Source organism: Narcine bancroftii, chromosome 5 (assembly GCF_036971445.1).
Source record: "Narcine bancroftii isolate sNarBan1 chromosome 5, sNarBan1.hap1, whole genome shotgun sequence".
Taxonomy (NCBI): domain Eukaryota; kingdom Metazoa; phylum Chordata; class Chondrichthyes; order Torpediniformes; family Narcinidae; genus Narcine; species Narcine bancroftii.
This window is the reverse complement of record NC_091473.1, coordinates 24,956,380-24,980,597: the sequence shown is the minus strand read 5'-3', so window position 1 is coordinate 24,980,597 and position 24,218 is coordinate 24,956,380. Positions and strand designations below refer to the sequence as shown.

Genomic DNA, 24,218 nt, shown 5'->3' with positions numbered 1-24,218 from the left:
CATAAGGTATTAGCTTGGCAATTGAAAATGGAGCAAGCATCAAGAATTATTAATGCTGTCAAAAAGAATTCAAAACTTACTAATAAACTACAATATATAATCTATTCTTTTAGAGAGTATTATACTAAGTTATATTAATTTCAATCATTGAATAATGAAGGAGAAATTAATGACTTTTTACAGAAGCTTCAACATCCACCTTTGAATTGCCAAGCTAAAAAGGATTTAGATTCTCCATTTATGTTGAAAGAAGTAAATCTCCCAGTGAAGATGGGTTTACGTCTGAATTTTATAAAAAATTTAAAAACATATTGATGCCTTTATTAATGGAAGTAGTAAAACAAGTAACTGTACTTTGATCATTACCAGAATCTTTTTTAAATGCTGTAATAAAAGTAATACCTAAGAAAGATAAAGATTTATTAAAATCGGAATCTTATAGGCCAATATCGTTATAAATATTGATCATAAGATTGTTGCTAAAGTTTTGGCTAATAGATTGAGTCAATATTTACCTGAGTTGGTTCATTTTGATTAATCTGGATTTATTAAGAAAGTATATTCTGCTGATAATATAACTAAATGAATTAGTCGAATTCATAGTTTTCAGAAGCAATTGGATTTAGCATGAGTTTTATCGTTAGATACTGAAAAGGCTTTTGATAGATTAGAATTGAATTATTTATTTAAGGTCTTGCAAAAATTTCAATTTGGGCGGCTGAGGGACCGCGTTCAGGGAGACGGCCAAGGGACTGTGGTTGGGGAGGAAGCTGGGCAGCCGAGGGACTGGTGGTTGGGGGAGGCAGCCGAGGGATCGTGGTTGGGGGAGACGGCCAGGTGACTGGAGGGGGTGGGGGTGGATATGGCAGCACAATTCGGGTTGGCTTTCTGAAATCCCGAAAAATCCGAAATTCAGAACACACAGTCCCCCAAGGCTTCCGAATAAAGGATCATGTACCTGTACTGAGACGATCTGCTTTGGAATTATTACTTACTAAAGAAGAAACAAATAAGTTTATTTCTGAATTGTATAAGTTACTACAAAATAAAATGTCTAGGTTCAATGTTCATAAATCATGATTAAAATGTGAATCTGATTTAAATAGGAAGATAGATAAAAATGTTTGGAGAAATTTGTGTAAGGATAGTATGACTAAGGTTATAAATGTAAGATATAGATTAGTACTAAATAATATTTTTACATCAATTATATTTAACTCCTCAAAAATTAAAGAAACTTAATTTAATTTCTTTGGATTTGTGTTTTAGATGTGGACAAGAGATAGGTACTTATTTTCATTCAATTTGGACCTGTTCTAAAGTTAAATTTTTTTGGATACAAGTTAAATTGTTTTTGGCACAGTATTAAAAGTGAGTTTCCGTTTGATCCAATGTTGTTTTTATTAGGGGACATTAAGTCGATTGCTTTAGGACTAAAACTGATGATGTATCAAACTGAATTTTTACATCTTGCTTTCGCCCTTTCTAAAAAATGTTTGGCCATCACCTGGAAATCTAATTTAGTTTTAGGAAAGCAAAATGAAACCATGTATTCCTTTAGAAAAGATCATGTATAATTTAAGAGATAAATATCATTTTTTTGTAAAATTATGGAGCCCATACCTAAAAATTTTTGGTTTGAAGATTGAATCTCTCAATCCGCTCCAGTGAATGTCTTGGTTTCCACAGCTAAAAAGTTAAATATTCTTGTGTACGTAATGATCTCCTTTCTTCTTTCTTTGTAGGTGGAAGGGGCAGGAGGGTGGGTGTTAGTGGTGTGGATGAGGGAGGTTGGGTGGTGGGTGGTTTATTTAATTATATATTTTCTGTATGAATAGGTTGTAATTAATATTATATGATATACAAATTATAAATAAAATTTTTAAAAGCCACAACATATCCTGAAAAGCATCAGCCATACCATCACATGGGGAGCTGTGGACATTGGCGGATCTGGACACTATTCCGTTCACACTCGCTGCACCCTACCAACAGATTGAACCAGTGCTCATCAAAACATCTAAACCAACATTCCCTAGCCCTGTTCACCAGTTGGGAAGTCACTCTGAGAGTTGGCACCCTAGTGTTTGTCAGATTGTCAAGAAGAAAATAGCAGTTCCTGAAACATGCACCCCACCAGCGTTCACTGGATTCGATGTTGGGCAGTGGGGTGGTAGGTAGGAGGGCAGGGACATAATTGGTTCATGCAAGTAGCTGATCCACTCAGGACCACTCTGCATAGTCTGTGATATACCACTTGCACATGTCTATGGAGGACCGCTGGGTAGGGCCCTCCTTGTGCGTGGCACCACAGATTTGACCCATCACATGAAGGGGAGGTGTGTCCAGTTTAACGGTCATAGCTACAGTTTGGTGCTTGGTGAATAATAGCGCCAGGTAGTAGATGAGCAGCTGGCACTGGGGAGTAGTGAGAATCAGTTTCTGGGAAGGACTTGGTCCAGAAGGTGAGTGAGACTCTGTGGCTTTTCCAAAATCCATAAGATTCCGAACAATGGCAGGTGTGAGATGATCCCGGATAAAAGGTTAGACACCTGTAGATCCACCGATCCATGGAATGCTGCAGCACGGAAAGCAGGCCATTTAGCCCTTCTAGTCTGTGTTGATCACTATTTCGCTTGTCCCACTGACTTGCTCCCATTCCATAACTCTCCAGACCTCTCCCATCCATGTATCTATTCAATCTATTCTTAAAACTCAAGATCGAGTCCACATTCACCACATCAAATGGCAGCTCATTCCACTCTCTGAGTGAATAACTTTCCCCTAAACCTTTCCCCTTTCAGCTTAAAACCATGACCTCTTGTATTTATCTCCCCCAATATAAGTGGAAAAAGCCTACTCGCACCAACTCTGTCGGTACCTCTCATAATCTTGTAAACCTTCAGCAAGCTCCCCTCATTCTTCTTCACTCCAAAGAATAAAATTCTAACCTGTTTAATCTTTCCATGAAACTCATCTTCTGAGGACCCATCAACATCCTAGTAAATCTTCTCTGCACTCTTCCAATGTTATTGATATCTTTCTTTTAGTTAAGTGACCAGAACGGTACACAATATTCCAGGTTTGGCCTCACTAGTGTCTTAAACAACTTCAACATAATATTCCAACTCCTGTACTCAATACTTTGATTTATAAATGCAAAGATGCCAAAAGCTTTTTTTTTAACAACCATCCCACCTGCTATGCTACCTTCAGGGAATTATGAAGCTGTATTCCCAGATCTCTTTGCTCCTCCAGGCCCTACCATTTACTGTGAATGCCTTACTTCTATTATCTCTACTAATCTCACTCTATCATCTCTGATATTGTCCTCAACAACTGCCAGATTCCATCACTCATCTGCACACCCTTGCGGCTACTCACAGTGACCCGAGGAACCCATCAACACACGTCTCTGGGACTTGAAAGAAAGCAGAAAATGCAAAAACTCCACAGGGACAGCACAAACAATCATTATTAAATAGATCATCTGAAAGGTAAGGAACCAGCTTCACTATCTGTTCCGTTGTTACCCATGCTATTCCACTCGCTACTTATTTTTGAAATGAAAAGGTGTTTTACAGCATTATCAATACTTCTAACCTCAAAGCTCTACATGTTCCACTATCAACCACAATAAAAATTTTGAAATTGATACTGAGAACATACTGTTGACAAACACAGCCCAACAATGTCCATGATTATGTTGTCAAAATCTCTAGGATTAACTTAACTTCGGTGCTGCTAGATTCTGACACCAGCATAACTTATCTTCCTAAATATGACACGTTACACTCTGCAAGGGCAGTCTATCAATTAGAAAAAGGGGTTGAGGCAAACAAATTGTAAAACTGAGCATTTTGTTAAGGTCCCTTAAATAAATGGTAAAACATGCTCTCTTCAGTAATTTGAGCCTCTGTAATCCCACAATTTGAACATGCTGGAAAATAGATTTTCAGATTTCAGATTTATTGTTAGAGGATAAACATGACATCACATACAGCCCTGGGATTCTTTTTCCTGTGATCCAGGCAGAATTACGACTTAATTTTGGTCATTTTAACACCACAGTATCTGTGGAGCAGTGTGGAAATCTAAGATTAGTGCCAGGAAAGATTTGTTTCATCCCCACAAATTCTGACATAAACTTCACAAATTTAGAAAGAGGGAATGAAGTTCTAATAGCAGGTACTCAATGAGAATATCCTGCAGAGAAATTCTCCCACAGTAATGTTGAATTTAGAATACAAATTGAAGATTGACAGAGGATTCTACGTGTTTTGTAAAAAGAATGCTGTGGAGAAAAATTGCAATTTATAACAACAAATAAGCATGTTTATTTCTTTTGTATTTTTATCTCAGAGAGAAGCTATTTTCCACAAAAAACGTGTATGGAATGCAGTTGGATATCAGAAAATTGTCAAGATTATGGTTAAAAAAATGTCAAATAATTTAAATTAATTGTCTCTTTATTTACATAAAATCTTTCCTGGGATTTGAGCAGTGCTGACAAAGGAAGTACTAATTGCCCAAGCCTTGTTTCCCAGGAGTAGATTCCTTCCTCATGAAACACTGAATTAAAGTAGTTGGGGAATTCCCAATATATGGTATTTTTCTCTGAACTATCATTAACATTCAAATTTTAACAGCAGTAACATTTTACTCTCAATTTAATTTTTTTTAAAGAAAAGGTCAGTGCTTCAAGCAATTAAAATTATACTTATTTTGTTCTTACCTCAATTAATAAAAAAATACCCCATTGAATGATTATAAAAGATTTCCACTAGGTGGAGTACATCAGCTTTAAAAGAAGTGAAGCAAGGCACTTGAAAACAATTGATTCGTCATCAAAATAGTATCAGGAGGATTCTCTGGTAAACTTTTCAATGATGTTCCATCTTAAGCTGTGTATCCATTAGCTCAGATGGAAAACATCCTGAATGTACTTAGACATCTCTTCAGACCTTGTTCCATTCCTGAATACAACACTGTAAATGTGCTGCCTTTTAATTCAGTCAGCACCTTTCAAAATTCTCTTTCAGAAGATTTTATATATCATGCCCAAGGCTCTATAATTTCCCTGCCCATCCTGAGCCAATCAGCATGAGTCTATGCCCATAATCTGCTTGCTCTGGCAAAACCCAACCGTCCAAGACCATTTGCTCAACTCCAATCACAACCAATATGAAAAAAAAAGAATTAAGACCAGAATAGATCATTTGCTCCTTCACTCCTTTTTGTCTATTCATAATCTTGTAAGATCATATCAGATTTTTTTCCTCTTTGACACCTTCCTGAACAAAGCACTTGTTATGATTCCCTAATATCCAAGAAACTCTGTCTTATGGCTACTCAGCAACTCGTGTCCACAGATCCTGAGGAGACAAGTCTTCTCATCCCAGTTCTAAATGTTAACCCCCTCATGATTTAATAAACTTCTAAGGTCATTAGATCCAAGGAAAACAGTCGCAGATGATCCCATCACTCCTTACATCTCAAGCCCTCCATTCCCGATAACATCCATGTGAATCTTTTCTGCACCTTCGTCAGCTGAATCACATGCATTCTCTTGTGTGGCATTCTGAAATGCATACAATGTTCTAGCTGCAAAATGATGCCCCAACTCTTGTATTCAATACATTGCTCCTTTGTCACAAGTGTCCAACTGAGAACAACCTGTCCATGACCAGAATCTGACACTTGTTTCCAAGCTAATTTTGTATCAAATTGGCGAGCGAGCTCTGGATCCCATGTGATCTCACCTTCCGGACCAGTTTACAGGATCGTGTCAAAGCCTTACTGAAGCCCACGTAGACAAATCTGCCAACCTGCCCTTGTCAATCCTCTTGGGTCACCTTTTTTAAAAAACTCAGTAAATTAAGAAACAAGTTTCCCCATGCACAAGTTTTGCTGACATTTCTATTCAGCCCTTGCCTTTCCAAATGCTAAGAGATCCTGTCTTTCAGAATGCCCTCAAATAACTTCCCCACTGATCAATTTTAATCTCTATACAAATATAATTATACAGATAATGAATTTGTTGTCAAATACATTGTATGTTGTACATATGCACTGAACTTGCTGCAGTCAAACAGGTACTTTGTAAAAAAAATAATTGCAATGTTGACTTAATTGAATTAAAAAGAGAGAACAAATACAATAGATAGATAGAAAGATAATAAAATATTCACAGTTATCCTGGTGCAAAATAATTTTATATTCCTGGAACTGTTTATAAACTAAATTTTAGTATTCATTGTGTTCTCAATTCTGATGCATATTATTTTAACCAAGAGCACTCATCAATAAAAAAAAATGACCATATTAAAACTGAAAACAATTCAACAATCAGACATTTCATTTTGAGTTTACTTGACAGAATCTCAATTCTCTGGCATTGAATCCACTCAGCCAGATTTAATTTAACAGGCAGTACCACAAGTTTATCTGGTCATTAATTGAAGGTTGCAATCATTCCTGACGTCATTATTTATCACGGATTTGCCATTCTTACACAAGACTTTAAATAGACCAATTGAGCTGATCATTAATGCATTGAACATTGCACAGATTAAATGAATTCAATCTTAAATAATGTAAATGTTGTTAAATCAAGTTAGTTGGGTCATAGTTAAAATGTAATGTAATATCACAGTCTATGTACAAAGCATTATCGTAATGCAATTTGATCAAATGAACTGAGGACATTACCTTCCACTGTAACAGAGAAAGCATGTTTCTCTACACCAAATGCATTTTCAGCCTTGCACTGATACTTTCCATCATCCAGTTCTGTCACATTAGTGATCTTCAAGGTTTTATTGAAATTCTCTTCTGTGGCTCTATGTTTGGGCATATCACCATCTATCTTAGACCAAGATATTTGTGGAGTGGGGCTGAGAAAGAAACAAGAGGCAGTTAGGAAATAACTTAATCCTGTCAAACAGAATTCATAGTGCAAATCAATTGGAATATTTTGTGTTAAATCAATAAATTATCTGCAAAATAATTGCATAGCTAGTGTTACTTAGAGTAATGGACTGAAAATATAGAAATTACCCACCAGTTTACAATATACATGCAAACACATCACATAATTAATAAATTCTGAAATGATCAACATTATGTCAAGAGGCCAAAATCATGAGCTCATGTGGCAAAATTAATGAACTAGGTGAACATCTGTGTGTACACCATTTCCCCTGAAGTCAGAGACTAAACTTGTCATGCTCGTTCCAGTGTCAAAGTGGACTATTAATTACTTGAAGTGTTGCTTTGTTTCTACTCACAGCCCTTCAGCAATACATTCCAACTGTAGAGTCTTGCCTCGTAGTGCAGTTATCATTGAGCTGCTGCCAGAAGGGGTCAGAAAACTTGGAGGTCGATCTTTTATTGAATTTGCTGCAAGGTGAAAGAGTTCATTTTTAATGTGACCTTAGGTGAACAGGTGATAATTTTCATAATGGCAACTTGAATTTTGGCAAGGATCTCAGTGACTTTTAAAAAGTTAAAGAAAATAAAATGAAATCAAACTATGCATGTAAATTAGTATTCAACAGATGACCAGAAATAAAATAAAAATTTGCAATGAGAGACTGTTAAAATTAAAAATAATTCCTCTCAACCAAATTCAAAAGATATGAATATAGCTCAACCACATTTCAATATCTGAAAATTGTGGTACATAAGTGGAATGTTCCTGCTCTCCAGTGTCTGGAGTAAGACATGGGAAAACTCATTATCACAGCAGACTTACATGGTACTGGGGTCCTTCAATAAACCTCATTGAGCCAATCCAGGTTTTTTTTAAATTTAGAGACACAGCACAATAAAAGGCCATTTGGCCCACAAGTCCACATGACTAATTAATCCACTTGCTCCTTTAGTCCATCTCTGGCAACACTTGATTTTTCAGTCTCCATCTTTCAAGAAGCAAATACTTTTCAGATATTTTCTACATATCCACCAGCTCCCACAATTATATCGACTACCATTCTTCACTCCCTGTCCCCTGTAAGAATTCTACTCTTTTTTAAAAATTCCTGCTTCTCCGTTGTATCTATTCCCAGAATGTGGACTCCCATTCCAGATCATTTGAGATGTCCTCCTTCTTCCAAAAATATGGCTTCCCCTCTATCACCATTAATTGCCCTTACCCGTATTCCCTCTATTTCCCACTCATCTGCCCTGGCCCACTCTGTCCTAATACCCCACCAGACTCTGCATTCTACACAATTTACACCACCTACAACATGATCCCACCACCAGACACATCTTTCCCTCTCCTCCGAACTCCACCTTCCACAGGGACAGCTCACTCCGGGACTCCCTCGTCCGCTCATCCGTTCTTACCAATTGCCTTCTTGGTATCTATCCCTATGATCGCTGGTAAAACCTCCTGACTCATCGCCATTTGGGACCCTAAAGAGTCCTTCCAAGTGAAATAACATCACTTGTGAATTGGCAGGGGTCATCCCTGTTTCTCCTTCTTTCCCTATCTCCTTTTCTCCACTTCCCCACCCACTTCCCTCACTATTCAGAGAGCTATCCCCTCCCCTATCATTTCCCAGCTTTTTTTTCTCTTCAGCCCTCCCAGCAATTTCCACCTGGCCTGTGTTCCTCTCCTTACCGCCTACCCACCATTTTATTCAGGCACCTGTCTGCTTTTTGCTCACAACCTGATGAAGGGCTCAGACCCAAAACATTGATACTGTACCTTTGCTGCATAAGGAGCACTCTGTAACCTGCTGAATTTCTACAGCACGTTTGTGTATTTAGCTACAAAAGGCAAAGGAGGAAAAACCCAACACCCAACCCCAACCCACCAATTTTCCCCTGCAACCGCTGTAATCGTGTCTGCCTGTCCCGCATCGGACTTGTCAGCCACAAACGAGCCTGCAGCTGACGTGGACTTTTTACCCCCTCCATAAATCTTCGTCCGCGAAGCCAAGCCAAAGAAGACAGTATCTACAGACTTTATTGTTGAAACACGAACCCAGTACTTCTTTGGCATATGGGCAGAAACTGCAGCATCCGGAGGAAATGGAAGCAGTCATGCGAAGAACATGCAAGCTCCTTGTTGACAGCGCCGGATTGCCACATTGTGCTGACCGCTACACTAAGCATGGCACCCTTCTCCACACAAATAACAAATGGGCCATTTGATGAGTTGTTACTCCGATGTTAACTTGCCCTGGACTATCTCAACATGATGAAACATTTTGGCCATGTTCAGAATTACTTTAGTATAATAACATTTACAATTTATTCTGCATAATAATTACTTTATTTTATTGATTGTATTTTAATTATCAGAGTTACTTGGATACATGGAAACACATTAATCCAATAAAAGATAAACTGCTTATTCAGTAAGTCTTGAAGTCTTGCACAGCCAAAAGCAAATATGTGTATGTGTCAATCAAAGTGTAGACATAAAGAATCATAACTTCAACATGCTCTCCTTCTTAGCAAATAATTCATTATGCAAGTAGCATCAAATAGCAGCAAGTATATTAAATGTATAACCAGAGGCAAAATGTTGATTACTTTTTAAAAATACCCAGTTTTAACATCCAGAAATCATTATGACCATAAGTGCTAGGATGTTTTCATTATCAGTCTGAACTCTGGTTTAAAGGCGCATCAGTTGGTTCAGCAGGTAGGATGCACATCAGGCCATACAGTCCCTCAGGCCTGCTCTCCCATTATAGCTGATCTGTGCTTAAATTCCATTTGTGGTCTTACATCTTGAATTTCCTTCCTGAATTTTGAGGTTCAAATATTTAATTACTCCTGTTCCTAAAAGACCGTGACTCCTGGGTTTAGACTTGCGTTTTTGCTGAAGAGAAAATGTATTTTTTAAATTTTGCTTTTCAATGACCTGCCTCAAATTTTTCTGATAAGACCCTGGATTTTCCCCAATCGAAGAAAAACACTTCAAATATTTTGAGCAACTCATTCAGATCACCCTTCAATTTTCAATAATCAAAGGCCTACAAGATTATGATTTTTAAAAATCTCCAAAAATGCTTCCTTTTCCTTCTGAGTATTACCCAAGCAATTCTATTTTTACTTCAGCTTTCCTCCATCTGCACCATTTTATTTATTGGGTTTTCTCTTTGTTTTATTTTATTTCTCTTCTTTAATGCCATCATTTGGACATATCCTTTTCTCTCTACTCAGTGAATAAACTTGATGTTCCCTGGATGTTTTACAGCTGCATTTGGCATCTCAGGGTGAATTCTTTTGAGTCTGAAGGGCTGCTTCGCCACAAGTTCACAATAGAGGGCACTGCAATCAAACTGACTGCATAACTCTGTTGTCAAGTCTGCTGAAAGTCTCTGGGCAGTTTTTCCCACCACTGGTCTAGAACGAGATAGAACTACAAAATGATTATGGTTCTGTTCTATTGTGCGTAAATTTAGGGCTTCTGAATGTTACCCATGGAAAGAGCACTGCAGCAAAACCTTGAAAAGCTGTGTCACATCATCAGTCAACTGATTATGAAAACTGATTTGTGAAGAAACAAGCAAGCATATCCATGTAGAGGTCAGCTGAGCAAATGACAAGGCAAAGTGATGACCAGTTCAACAAAAATTATGAGGAGAACAGCCTTGCGCAGGTATTATTGAGAAGCATGTTAGGAAGAGATTACACATGAAGGTTGCACATGCATGCATCGTTAGTTTGCTCAATGATTATTCAGGAGATGGGAAGATACCCTGCAGGCAAAGATAAACCAGGTTACCTTCTGAAATCAGACAGCCTGAAGAAACCACATGATTGACAGGATTAAATCAGGACATTCAGCATTGCTGGTTAATGCACTATCCAAGGCATCTCCTACTCTATCTTTGTAGCCTTCTGTTTCATTCTCCCTGTGTCCTTATCATTTCTCTCCTTAAAGGCACATATGCCATGCAATGCCTTTGAGCCAGGATATTTCATTCCTGCTGAGCACTGGCATAGTTGCAGAGCACATCATCTCAATTCAGTGCAGAAGTCAGAACGAACAATAAGAAAGAAGAGGCGACTCTATCTGCCTGAAGTAAAACATAAAATAAACAGTATTGGAGGCCACCACTTGGTCCTTCATATTACTTCTCGTTCTTCACCTGGAGCCATCTACTGTAATTCATGTCACTTTCAAATTCAAAACCACATCCCACAACCTTTGCTTCAGCTGTCAATTATAAAGCTATTCATGTTCTGATAAATCAGTGTGAAAAAGAAATACTGCAGGGCTATAAATGGGAAGATACAGTGTCACGTCAATTAGATTTGGAATATTTAATACCTCATGATTTCTATATCGTCAATCAACCAGATAGATGTCCCACAGACCTTTTATCATATGCTTTAACAAAAACATTCCTCTTTAAAATAAACTACAGGTCAACCCTTCCTAACGATGGGGTTCGGTTTCGCGACTTGCTTCCTAAAGTGAAATTATCACATCAGGGTTTACCTGTGTAGATAGTTTTCTACGCTGGTTCTGCAGGGAGGCCAACATCCCACTCCTGGCAGGAGCCCAAGATGGTTCCTGGTAACTAAGGGCAGTGGCATAAATTCGCAACCTGTTTGGAATGCCGGTGCAGATTGCCATTGCTTTCTCTCCCTCCCCAGCAACGGCAATCAGTGCATGCGTTCCAAATCACCTTTTTTTTAAAATTGCATTGGATCAAACAAAGAACGTTTCCTTGATGTCACTACAAGAGCAGCACCAAACTGGTGACAATTAGGGGGGGTTGGTGGCAGTGGAAGCGATCAGAGAAGGAAATGTAACCACATAGATACAGGTAAATTCCGACTTGCCTTTATTCAAAAAGGATTCAGATCATCATAACTTTGAATTATCTGAAGTCGGAACATCGTAAGTTGGGTCTATTTGCAATGGAACAGACTATGCACATGGGTTCCCAGGCAACAAGACAGCTCGAGCAAAGAAATACAGAAACATTAAAACTGCAGATGCTGGAGTCTTGACCAAACAAAGCAAGGCTGGATGGACTCAGTGGATCAGGCAGCATCCAGGGAGAGAACTGGTCAAATCCTTTCAAATCATATCCTTTATTGAGAATCTTGTTAAAGTAACTGGCCAAAAATGTTGAGTGAAAATTCCCTGCCTGACCTACTGAACCGCTCCGATCTCTCTACTTTCACAAACAAATATTTGGCACAAAAGTTTTAAAAGTCTTGGAGCTGAGTTTCATTCCTGACCAATGCTCACTATTTATTTTCTGGGTTGGAAGAATGAGCCTGAAAACTGCCAGTACCCAGCTAGTTCCTCAAAATTACAACTCCTTTCGGCTGATCACAAAAGGAGACGTGGACAATCCAGATCATTCGATTCGCAACATAAAATGAAGGACCAGAGGGAACATTAGGGGATGCATCAAGTTAATTCTTATTATTGATTTTTTTAAATATAAATTATACTTCCCACATTGGATGTATTGACATCAACAGACTTTACGAGATTTACATGTGATATCTAAAATGTTTTTGTTGGGAAAATCAATGTTTCGACAATGAATAACATTTGGTCATTATGGAGGCAAGAAACTAAGTTTTATTTAATGTCTCTCGTTTAAAGAAAAAAAACTCCACAATGGCATTACAATTAAATCACAGGTTTTTTTTAAGCCAGTGGACTGTGCGTGTTGGAAATCTGGATACTATTTGGGAAAAATGGACACGCACTTCAGCAGGTGGCAAAATAGAAGATGAAACTTTTATTCTCTTGCTTTCAGGAGCTGAGCAACCTTAAGTTTATTTGCTGCCTTTCAGGATCCACATAACAGGATAGAAAGGGGATTATCTTAAGTCCATTTAAATCTGACCCACACACATCGTTACAAACCAGCCTCCATTTCAGAAGCATTATTCCTCACAAGTCTTATACTGGCCATTGAATCGTGCAAACCGTCACTCCCAGGTTTTATTGAAAATCTCATTTTCATGGTAACTTCTTGCAGTTGTGAAGCGCACATTTTAAGTTATCCAATGTTCCAAGGCATATCGATAAATTTTGTAAAAAATTTTGGAAAAGAAAAAGAAAGGCAAGTTGCTTGTGCTTCTTTGCATTTAAGCTAATTTGGATGGCTGATTCAAATAAAGTTCAGTTAAGAAGCACTTACTTTGAGATCTTTACAATGCAAGTTAGGTAGAATAGCAGATTTAATATACAACCCCATTCTCCATTATTATTATGCATAGGGAGTGTTTACAATGTCACAATTGTATAATCATGTCAGGAGGATTCTGTGAAATTCTTTTGCAGTTTCTGTCTGCTGTGTGGAATAGTTTTTTTTCCCCAATGTTATTTCTAATTTTTGGAATTGACTGGAAGCTCGAGTATGTCAGTACATTGACTTTGTCTTTAATTTGAATATTTTAAAGGCTGCGATCATAAAGAGAAAATGCTAAAAGTAGTTCTGCTGAGGAGCAACATAATTAAAACAAGATTATCACAATCATTTTACCAAATTAAGCTAGTTTTGTATTTCACAATGTGCAATTCATTTTAACTTAAGACAGAAATGTAAATGTTATTTAAATTACACTGGGAATTAGATGAACATTTGTTGTTCACAGCATTGTGTACTCCAGAAAGAAACCACCGCATTTACTGATCTTGATTATACTTCTTGAAAACAAAGGCATGGCACTCAGAGCTGCACAATAAGCAAACTGTTTCTAAGAACCTGTTCAAAGCACCTGTTTCTAAGAATGCAATAATGAACATTTCAATGTGACTGGGAGTTCTTTCTGGATGTTCCTTTCACAAAGCCTTGTAATTCCCAAATGCAAGTATGATTCATGAGTTTTGAGCTGCTCCGAAAGACAGTTGACAACTAGCTGTTGAAAACTTTTTTCTCTCCACAAACATTCCCTGGACTATGCAGATCCCAAAAGCTGTGCTACTTCCAAAGCAAAATTAAACTTAGATACATTCCTTAGTATTCCTGTAGATAGTATGAATACACATGTTGATTATTTATTTAGACAACACTAAAATTTTCTGCTCCTAATTCTTCTATTTGTAACAAGTCTTAACTATCTTAAGGCAAGAATATTAGATATACTGTATTTCATTCAGAAAAAAAAGCTGAGTGAGAGAGAAACTGGGAGAATGGAATGGAGCCTTTACAGGAAACATATTCAGACAAAGTGTCATCAAGAGAGTTGTGGGTGTCCGCAAACATGAAAAGGATCTCAGTAGATAGGCTACCTCCTGAGATAGAGACAGAAAGATCCGGAAAAAAGGAAGAATCAGAGACTGACCATGTGATGGGGAGGGAAACATGGAAATTGGCAGAAAAAGTAATGAACTTGTAGACTTCTGCTTCAGTGAGGAGAGAGTACGGTACATTAGTGTACCAATGAAATGATTGATAGAGTGGGCCTCAATAGGACTGAAACAAAGACAGTTCCACATACCCCACGAAAATATACTTTGGAGGACATGCGAGTGCCCACAGCTATACCTTTGGATACATGTTAATGTCCACAACTACACATTTGGACATGTGTTAATGCCCACAGCTAGACTTCTGAACCAGTCTGAGTGTCCACAGCTAGACTTCTGGACGAGTCTGAGTGCTCACAGCTACACTCTGGATCTGTGTGAATGCCCACAGATAAATTGTTCATCCAAGGGCTTCTGGTTGGGGAAAACCCTGAATGATTTGGTGGGGCATACTCAGAACAGCTGTTCTGATAAAGTGTGTGACAGCCTCGCTGTACTCATTCAGGTTCTCAAGACACCAAATGCAAATTGGGAGTTCACTTTGTGGAATAACAATGTTCAGTCATTGAACACCCTGAGCTTTCAGTTGTGTACCACTTTAATTCTCACACCACTATCAATGTGTGCATTCATTCACTATAACCATGAGACCCAATCCAAGCTTGAGAAATAGCACTTCATTGTGTGTTTGGGCACACTGCAACCTTCTTTACTTTGAAATCTGCAATTTCAGGTAACTTGATTTCTTGGTCCACATCAGTTTGTAATACACACCCAGGTTTTTTTTTGTCCCCTCTCTGACCTATTGGGCCTGTCTTCCTGCTCACATTAATTTGCCTATGTTCTCACTCTCAAACTGCTTTAATTGACTCACTGATCAAATAACCTTCATTACAGCTTTTCCACATGTTCACCCCAGTTTAAGAGACTTCCAACCCTTTCACCCCCACCACTTGACATGCTTCCTTTTCAGTTCTAACAAAAGCTCTCTCCCCACAAATACTGCCTGATTAGCTGAGTTTTCTGTAGGTTTCTGGCATCTAGTTTTCTTTCCTGGTTGCTGGATCAGAACAAAAAAAATCCCTTCAAGTGCCATTGCCCCAAACTGATTTAGATTTATAATCCAGTCTGCTCGCTGAGTAGAGACTGGGCGCAGACTGGGAGATCACTTCCATTCCGTCTGCAGCAGCGACAGAATCTTCCCAGTGGTCAACCATTTCAGTTCTGCATCACACTCCCATTCTCACATATCTGTCCATGGCTTCATGTACTATCCCACCAAGACCACCTGTAAATTGGAGGAACAACACCTGATTTTCTGTTTGGGAACCCTCCAACTAGATGGTATTAATAGCGACTTCTCTGGTTTCTGCTAACCTGCTCTCCTTTCCCCCTCCCTTTCCTTCTCCCTGTCAGCTCTCCACCCCTTCCTTCTCCAATCACCCAGCCATCCCTCCTCCCCTTACTTGCTCCTGTGCCCTCCCTACTTCTCTATGACCTCCTGCCTTTGCGACCACGCCTCTCCCCTTACCCTTTTATTCAGACACCTGCTGACAGTTTTCCATACCTTGATGAAGGGCTCAAGCCTGAAACGTCGGTTATGTATCTTTATCTTTGCTATACAAAAGACACTGTTTGACCAGCTGAGTTTCTCCAGCATTGTGTTTTTACTCCTTTTGTCATATCTGTGTTTGAAAATATTTGCCTGTTTGTTAAATTTGGCATCTTAAACTTAAGTTTCAAATTAATCACACGTGATGCCCCTGAAAGCATTGATGATTTTGTGTTCCAAATTCTTTGATCCTGCATTAATGCCAACTTTTAAGATTTGTGTTACTTCATGCAAAGCATTAGCAGCTAAGCTGTTAGTGTACAGAAGATCTACATGAGTGGTTGAACTCAACACTCACCAGCAGACCGGTCAATATCAGTTACAGGTGACTCTGTATCATTGGAACGTGCAACTGGAACAAACACAGTCAACAAAACCAGAAAATTAAACAAAAGTTACAAGGAGACACAAAAATTATAATGAACAAAACACTTGTAAGGGATAAAGCAGATGAACAAAAGAATTAATTTCACATATCACATGCATCACCAAAGACAACATTTATCGTGAACCGGTTCTAAAATAATTTAAGTCCCATAAAGTATGGAGTTGTCAACAGATATAATTTTCTGTAACGTCTCATTTTCAAATTTGCCTTTCCTCAGAAATCTGTCTGGAGTCCACCTCCATTAATGACGATTCTTGGTTCAGACAAGCTTCCTTCATCTATGTATAAGGGATAAGTGTCTGCAACTGTGAAGGGAGGAGAATATAACATCTGGGCTGATCAATGCAAATTAATCTTAAAATCATGCTTTTACTAAGTGATCAATTATTAATTGACTGTGAGTCAATCAAGTGGTGACCAGGCACAGGGCCTGAACTTATTTTTACCCCCTTCATAACCTTAATGCTGAAGTCACTTCTCCCTCCATCACAGCAAAATATTGCTTAAAAAGGCATCAACATCATATTCTGAAAGTCATGATTGGTTTAATCTTGTATTATGTGAAAATATGACTCTTCCAACCTGCTTATAACCACTCTTTTACAAGAAGATGATAAACAATGTTATATTTACTGATTACAACTCTTCACATTCTTCCTCAAATATAGAATCTTGACTGAGGAAATAAGTTAACACCAGAGATTGCAAACAGAAAGGACATCCAGTGGAACACAACTACACTCACATTAAGCAAACCACACAGAGTGGATGTGGAGAGTAAATGTTACATGTCAAACAAAGGAAGAGGTCGTGAATGTAAAACGGGAAGCTCTGCAATAAAAGCAAAAGAGGGCTGATTGGCATGGAGCCAATAATGGCAGGGGACCACAATTAAAAAAGAAAGAGACATCCAGAGTGTTAAACTGTTGAACAAGAATCTCCTCAGATTGCATAAGAGGTTGGAGGGTGCAACATCAGTCATGGTTTCTCCTCCATGGAGAACAATCAGAATAAAAATAATTGCACTTCAGGAACTGTGAAAGAAGAAGTTTTTTATAGCACCATCCACATAAGTTTGCAGAATATTCAAATCAGATCCTCAGAGGTAATGAAACACCGTTAACTCCAGAAGGTTTCATATCCTGTAGTTCAGGGAAAGTCAAACTCCTTACTACAAATTGAGAAAGTATGCAATGTTGCGGGGATTTTACCTCCCCTTGGAGCAGCAGGTGCTGAGGATTCTGTGCTCAGTTTCCTCGAGTCTCTTCATACATGGAAGACTAACTGCAGACCAATGCTATGCTAATTCCAGAAAAGAGTTATCTCAGCAGACAGTGGCTTCCAAATAACTCCCAACTCAATTTCAGTGATCAGGGGCATTCACCCTCATCTCAGATTCCACATCCACAGCTCACCCTTCATTTAGGACTGAGACAAAAGGGGGAAAAAAAACTGGTGATTTTTCATTACAAGCTTGATTTACATGAGAAGAGAAAAAGGTGCTAAAAGTACAATATAACTTCCCTGCCCCTCTCCACTAGTATTCTCAGTTTCATTGGGTATTATCGACTTAAAGTGAATCTCACTTGTTAACCAATAGGCACTTTCAGGTGTCCAAAATTCCGCGATATAAAGCTGCATATTATGCCCATATGCGGCTGTCGGGAGGCCACTTGAAAGCGCAGGAGGCGCATGCAATGCGAACTTTGTAACCCTCGTCCGGGAGGGATAATCGCCGCAGCACAGTGGTCTTCTCAGCACCTGAATGCATCCTCCTGAAAGCAGTTGCTGAGGGGATGACAATCAGCTGGTGAGCGCCTGACATCCTCCCTCCCCGCTGCCCCTGCCCCCCGGCATGGAACATCAGGGCAGGGGCGGTTGGAGCGGGCTGCAGGGGTTGGGGCGGCTGACCGTGGGCTGTAGGGGTTGGGGCAGGTGTCGTGGGTTGGAGTGGCCGGAGCGGGCTGTAGGGGTTGGCTTTAATGGTTGGGGTGGGCGGCGCAGGGTGTAGGGGTTGGGGCGGCCAGCGCGGTCTGTCCCCATACTGATCCCACTTATAAGTGACAGATTAATTTGTTGCTTTCCAATGCAGGCACCGAGCACCAAATGCTTGTTGATAATCTGCCCAAAGCCATGCCAAACCTTGAGTGCTCAGAGAGGAATCAGACCAGCAGAGAGTTTGAACTAGCAGAGGTATCGGGAGAAATATATAACCACACAGGTCTCGGAAGTGCAGAGCAATTTACACATGAACCAAGTAGCAAAAGACACCAGGGTAGCAAATAAAAACCCAGAGAGTTTGTCAGAGGGAAATGCAAACACCAAATATAATGAATATCTAAAACAAAGAACAGTACACCACAGGAACAGCCCGTTTGCCCACAATGTCTGCACCAAACATTATCCCCCAATTAAACTAGCCCCATGTTGGTCCCCACACTGATCCCACTGCTCTGCTCTCTCTTCCCATAGCCCCATGTCGGTCCCCACACAGATCCCACTGCTCTGCTCTCTCCCCATAGCCCCATGTCAGTCCTCACACTGATCCAACTGCTCTGCCCACGCCAGCTGCCCCAACCACTACAACCCGTGCCAGCTGCCCCAACCCCTACAGCCTGCGCCAGCTGCCCCAGCGCTGACAGCCCGCCACCCCAACCCTGACAGCCCGAAGGGCCAGGAGCCAGAGTGCGCTCCAAGGCGCCTCCCGTGTAGCTGCCCGTTTCAGATGGCCAATGCTGCGCTTTCAGCGCTGCCACCTGAACAGCAATTCACAGGTCTACATCCACTTCTGCAGGTGCATTCTTAGCGGAGAATGCACCTGAAGAAGCCTAATGTTTCATTACTGAAGATTGTCCAATTTCCAAACAGAAATTTAAAACAACCTCTAATGACAATGAGGAGTTTCAAGTCAAGAGGGTAGAGGGTTTAAATGTCAAATGTAAGTAGACCAGTTGATTTCTGAGCTGATAAATTAAATTGGCCACACACAAATGCCAGTAAAAGCTGTTAGGATTATGATAGAATTATTCAGCTTAGAAAAAGACTATTTAACCCACTAAATCCATCCACCCACTTACACAACCCTACATTAATCCACTTTATTCTCCTCACATTCTCATCAATTCTCCACATATTGTCTCACTCTGGATGAACTTTACAGTAGCCAATTAACCCACCAAACCCACACGTTTTTTTCATGTAAATTTTCCTCCAAAATGTTTGAAAGCAAACATCAAATCTTGAAATGTGCAAAGTACGTACGATCTCTCAAAATTGAGGAGATTTGGTATGTCACCAAAAGCTGCTTTCAGGTACATCCTCTGCCTTGAGGGCGGCTGCAGGAGCGAATCCCAGCCTGAAGACTCACCTTTCAGGTGGCAGCCCTAAAAGGCTGCTACAGCCCACCTGAAAACGCCTGTTTTTCCAGAGACGTCTCGTCTCAGCAGAGAGCGGCCCCAGTGCAGGAGCGGCCAGCCGGGCTGTGACAGCCCACACTGGCCACCTCCCGACGACCGCCTCTGCCCCGACGTCCCCCGCTGGTTGCCCCTGCCCACTCTCCACTCCCCACTCTTCAGTGCCTGAAGCTCCACTCTCCACTACCCGACAGCCGCCCCAACCCCGCTGCCCAACAGCCCCCTCCCCACTGCCTGAAGCCTCCCGCCCCGCTGCCTGACAGACCCTGTCTTACTGGGGAGGGGAGGCCGGTGGTACATCAGGGCAGGGGCAACTGGCGGGGGATGTCGGGGCAGGGGTGGCCGACAGGGGATGTTGGGGCAGGGGCAGCCGGCAGGGCATGTCAGGGCAGGGGCAGCGGGGAGAGGGGCTGTTGGGCAGCAGGAAGGGGTGTTATCGGGTCACGTGGCGGGGGTCTGTTAGGCAGCAGGGAGTTGGGTCGCCAGCTGATAGTGCCATCAGCCCTCCCCTTAGCAGCCATTTTCAGGCGGCTGGCGGGGAACTTCGGCAATCAGCAGATTATCCCTCCTGGAGGAGGGTTGGTGAGTGCGCCTCGAAGGCATGGGGGTTTATGGGGCAGGTGTCGTGGCATTGGCACCTCCACACCTGACACCTGACACCTGACAGTGATGCAACCAGTAAGAATACTCTGTACACCTGTGAAAAATTTGCAAGAGTCAGGTCGGCTCTTTCAGGTGGGTACCACGACAGCTGCATAGGGGCAGAATATGCAGCTTTACATCGGGGCATTCTGGCCACCTGAAAGAGCCGACCTGACTCTTGCAAATTTTTCACAGGTGTACAGAGTATTCTTACTGGTTGCATCACTGTCAGGTGTGGAGGTGCCAATGCACAGGACAGGAAAAGACTACAGAGACTTGTGAACTTGGCAAGTGCCATCATGGGCATCAGTCTTCACTCCATTGAGGACATCGACAAGGTGTGGTGTTTTAAGAAAGCAGTCTCTCTCCTCAAGGACTCCCATCACCCAGCCCATGTCCTCATCACACTGCTACCATCGGGAAGGAGGTACAGGAGCCTGAAGACGGACACCCAGTGGCACAATGACAGCTTCTTCCCCTCTGCCATCAGATTTCTTAGTGGGCATTGAACCAAGAGCCTTTCCCTTATATTCACTTTTTTTTATTTTTAAATATAATTTATAGCAATATAATGCTGCCACAAAACAACAAATTTTGAGACATGTTCAGGACAATAAATTTTGATTCTGAAATCTCCATTTTTGCTCTCTGCATTTAAAGAATGAATATAGTGCATCTTTTGTGGAAAACTAGAGCCACAGGCAGAATGAAACATCCAGGAACAAAGGAAAGGGCTTGGAGGAAGGATCTGCCAAAGTTACTTGGTGGCAGTGACACAGCTGGAATGGGAACTCATTCCAACGGAACTCAGAATTCAAGGAGAGATTTAAATTTTACTGATTTATTTCAAGATTAAAGTGTCTGAATACAATTGGCCCAAATGTTAGTTGTTTGAATCAGACACTTTCTTTACTGATCAATTACAGAATCAGACTAATCAAAATTTCTACATTCACATTGCTAGGGAAAGCATTTTGAAGATCACCACCGAAATTTAAAAGCCGTATTTTTTTGGACCAATACATTTCATATTCATGAGGTAGTTCTGCTCACATGGTAGGAGGAGATTAACACTTCAAGTCACAAGCTTTTTCTCTCTCTCTCTCTCCCTCTCCTGAGAGCATGCCTGGAGGGCATAAGTTAATGTGTTGTTGAGCTGAAAAGGGATTGAACAGCACAGAAAGCTGATAGGATGAAGATAATTAATTTAAGATATGCTGTCTCATTACCATCATCCAAGGGAAATATTAAGGATTATTCCCAGTAGTGGTGTTTGATTCTCAGAACAATTATTTAATTGGCTGGGCAGAAAATTACAAACTTTCCAAAACTGTAACCCAGCTCATTTCATAAATACAGTAATTGTACTGATGGAGTGGTGACACTGCAGTATTTGGTGGAATACAAGAAACAGTGTTTAAAACTTAACTCTTGCATGTTTCAACAGATTCGCAGAGTTCATCAGTCAAAGAGAAATTAAGAGGAAGGTGGCATATTCAAATGAGAGACACATGATGTGAACAAAATTCTGCTGATTAATTTGGGCTGCAAATGTAGAATGAGATGAAAGACATAGTTTTAAAAATATCTTCAAATAAGAGACAAAAATAATTATTGACTCTTGAATATAAAGCACTCAATATAAAACAAGTTACTTTGGTATTAATGAATTCAGTTAAAAATGTCTAATATAATTAAAGTTATGACGACAGCAGAGGTGATTCAATAATTCATGATGGATCCATTTAATGATTGGAAATGTCATCTGTAGTAAGAAACTAGCTAATGTTGAACAACAGGGACATGAGCTTGAGGATTAAAGGAAGTAGTCATGCTCAATCCAACCCATAGTTCAAGCTTGAACTTCAGTCTCGCCCTGTGGTCACATTTACCCCTTCCAGCTATTCGCACATTTATAAAGTCAGTCATGCAACAGGGAACATGTGCTAAAGCTGCACTTGTCTGTTCCGACCAGGTGTGCATTCAGGGCCTGTCCCGTTTGCCTCCATTTGATTCATATTCTTCTAAGCCCTTCCCATCCATACATCTGTCTAAAATGCCTTTTAACATTGTAATTATACCCACTTCTAGAGCTTTCTCTGCTTGTTCCACATCTAGACCATCCTCTGAATGCAAAGGTGCCCCCTTATACATCTCCCCTCCCACCTTAAACATTTTCCATTTAGTTCTAGACTTGTCTACCAAGGGAAATAGACTGTGAGAATTCACTTTATCCATGCTCTTCATGAATTTATAAACAATATAATCACCCCTCAGCCTCCTATGCTCCACATAATAAAAACTCAGCCTATCCTATCTCTCCTGACAACTCCTCCAGATCCAACAACATCCGAGTGAATCTCCTCTGCACGCCTTCCAACTCATTGATGTCCTTCCCATAGCTGGGCTACCTGAACTGCACTTCCAAATTTTGTCTCACCAACACCTTGTGCAAGTGGCTGTAATCTGCTTCCGCTACAGTCCCAACAGTTCCCAGCAGCCCATAAGATGAAAACGTCCAAACTGTTGTGTTGTCTCACCCTGTATGGAGAGAGAATTTGAACATGCAATTTGATGGATTATAGTTGGTAGAATGGAAGGAATGGAGAACTGCCCCACTATTTTTGGTCAAAGGTGGAACTGATGTTATAATTCAGTTATTGGATTAATGACCAGCACACATTTCCCCATTCGACTATCTATTGGCCATCTATTGGTATGTCTCCTCGCCCTCACTCACCTACCCTGTCAGCAGGTTAGAATCCAGCCTCATGAATTTTGTAAATCTCTGCAGTAATTAACATGTCCTTTCTTCACCATCAGCAGTTGTCAAATTGAGAGCCCACATGCTCTTGCACAAAAGGGTTGAAAATATAGAGAAAATATTTACCTTTGCAGAATGGAGGACCATCGCCTTCCCAAGATCGTGTTATATGGCGAGCTCTCCACTGGCCACCGTGACAGAGGTGCACCAAAGAAGAGGTACAAGGACTGCCTAAAGAAATCTCTTGGTGCCTGCCCCATTGACCACCGCCAGTGGGCTGATATCGCCTCAAACCGTGCACCTTGGCGCCTCAGAGTTCGGCGGGCAGCAACCTCCTTTGAAGAAGACCGTAGAGCCCACCTCACTGACAAACGACAAAGGAGGAAAAACCAAACACCCAACCCCAACCCACCAATTTTCCCCTGCAACCGTGTCTGCCTGTCCTGCATTGGACTTGTCAGCCACAAACGAGCCTGCAGCTGACGTGGACATTTACCCCTCCATAAATCTTCGTCCGCGAAGCCAAGTCAAAGACAAGACTCAAAACTCCATAAAATATGCCGAAGAGATTATGCCTCTAAAATCTCCATTTCAGCACTTCGACATTTACTCGTCCTAAACGCAGGCTCTGATGGTTGAAAGTGGGGGTAGAAAAGGCTGGAGAAGGAGCCAGTCAATAATTTTCCAAGGTGGAAGAGGAAATTGTGAATCAAGAAAGAGGAGGCTCAACCAAGTACTGGGACAGATAGCAAGAAGAGTGAACTTTGAGTTATTTGTCCCAAAGCTGTGTGTTTTTGGTAATCCTGAAGACTCAAGATGCTTTTTATTGTCATGTAATAAAAAGTTGCAACATTATACCAAATTTGCTTTCAGCAGAAATTGCCGGGCACCTCTTGCAACCTGAGAAGGAAAAACAAAGGAGAGACTCCCCAGAGTCACTGAGTGTCCGTGGATTCGCCTCTAGCATTCCCGCAGTCTCTTCAGTCACACAGACATCAGACCAAACCATGGCAAACCTGAGTTCTATGTTGAACTTTCCGTTATGCCTTCAGTGCCCCAGTTCTGATACCTGGTTCCTTCTTCATCCAGCCTTGAGCCAGAGGTTCAGTCTTTTGACTGCAGTTGCCAACAGCCCACCGCCTGTG

The 24,218-nt window shown here is 40.7% G+C and overlaps 1 protein-coding gene across 10 annotated transcripts in view; it reads right to left on the bottom strand.

Moving 5' to 3' along the window:
• The window catches only part of chl1b (cell adhesion molecule L1-like b), a 687,190-nt gene that overhangs the window by 488,811 nt on the left and 174,161 nt on the right, over nt 1–24,218 (bottom strand). For 9 of the 10 annotated variants that reach the window (XM_069936961.1, XM_069936960.1, XM_069936966.1 and 6 more), the window contains 3 exons: nt 16,165–16,218; nt 7,290–7,401; nt 6,712–6,896 (listed from right to left, as the gene is read on the bottom strand). In XM_069936961.1, coding sequence (XP_069793062.1) covers nt 6,712–6,896; nt 7,290–7,401; nt 16,165–16,218 — 351 coding nt within the window. The remainder of the gene's footprint in view (nt 1–6,711; nt 6,897–7,289; nt 7,402–16,164; nt 16,219–24,218) is intronic. The other variant, XM_069936964.1, reaches the window with a different exon arrangement.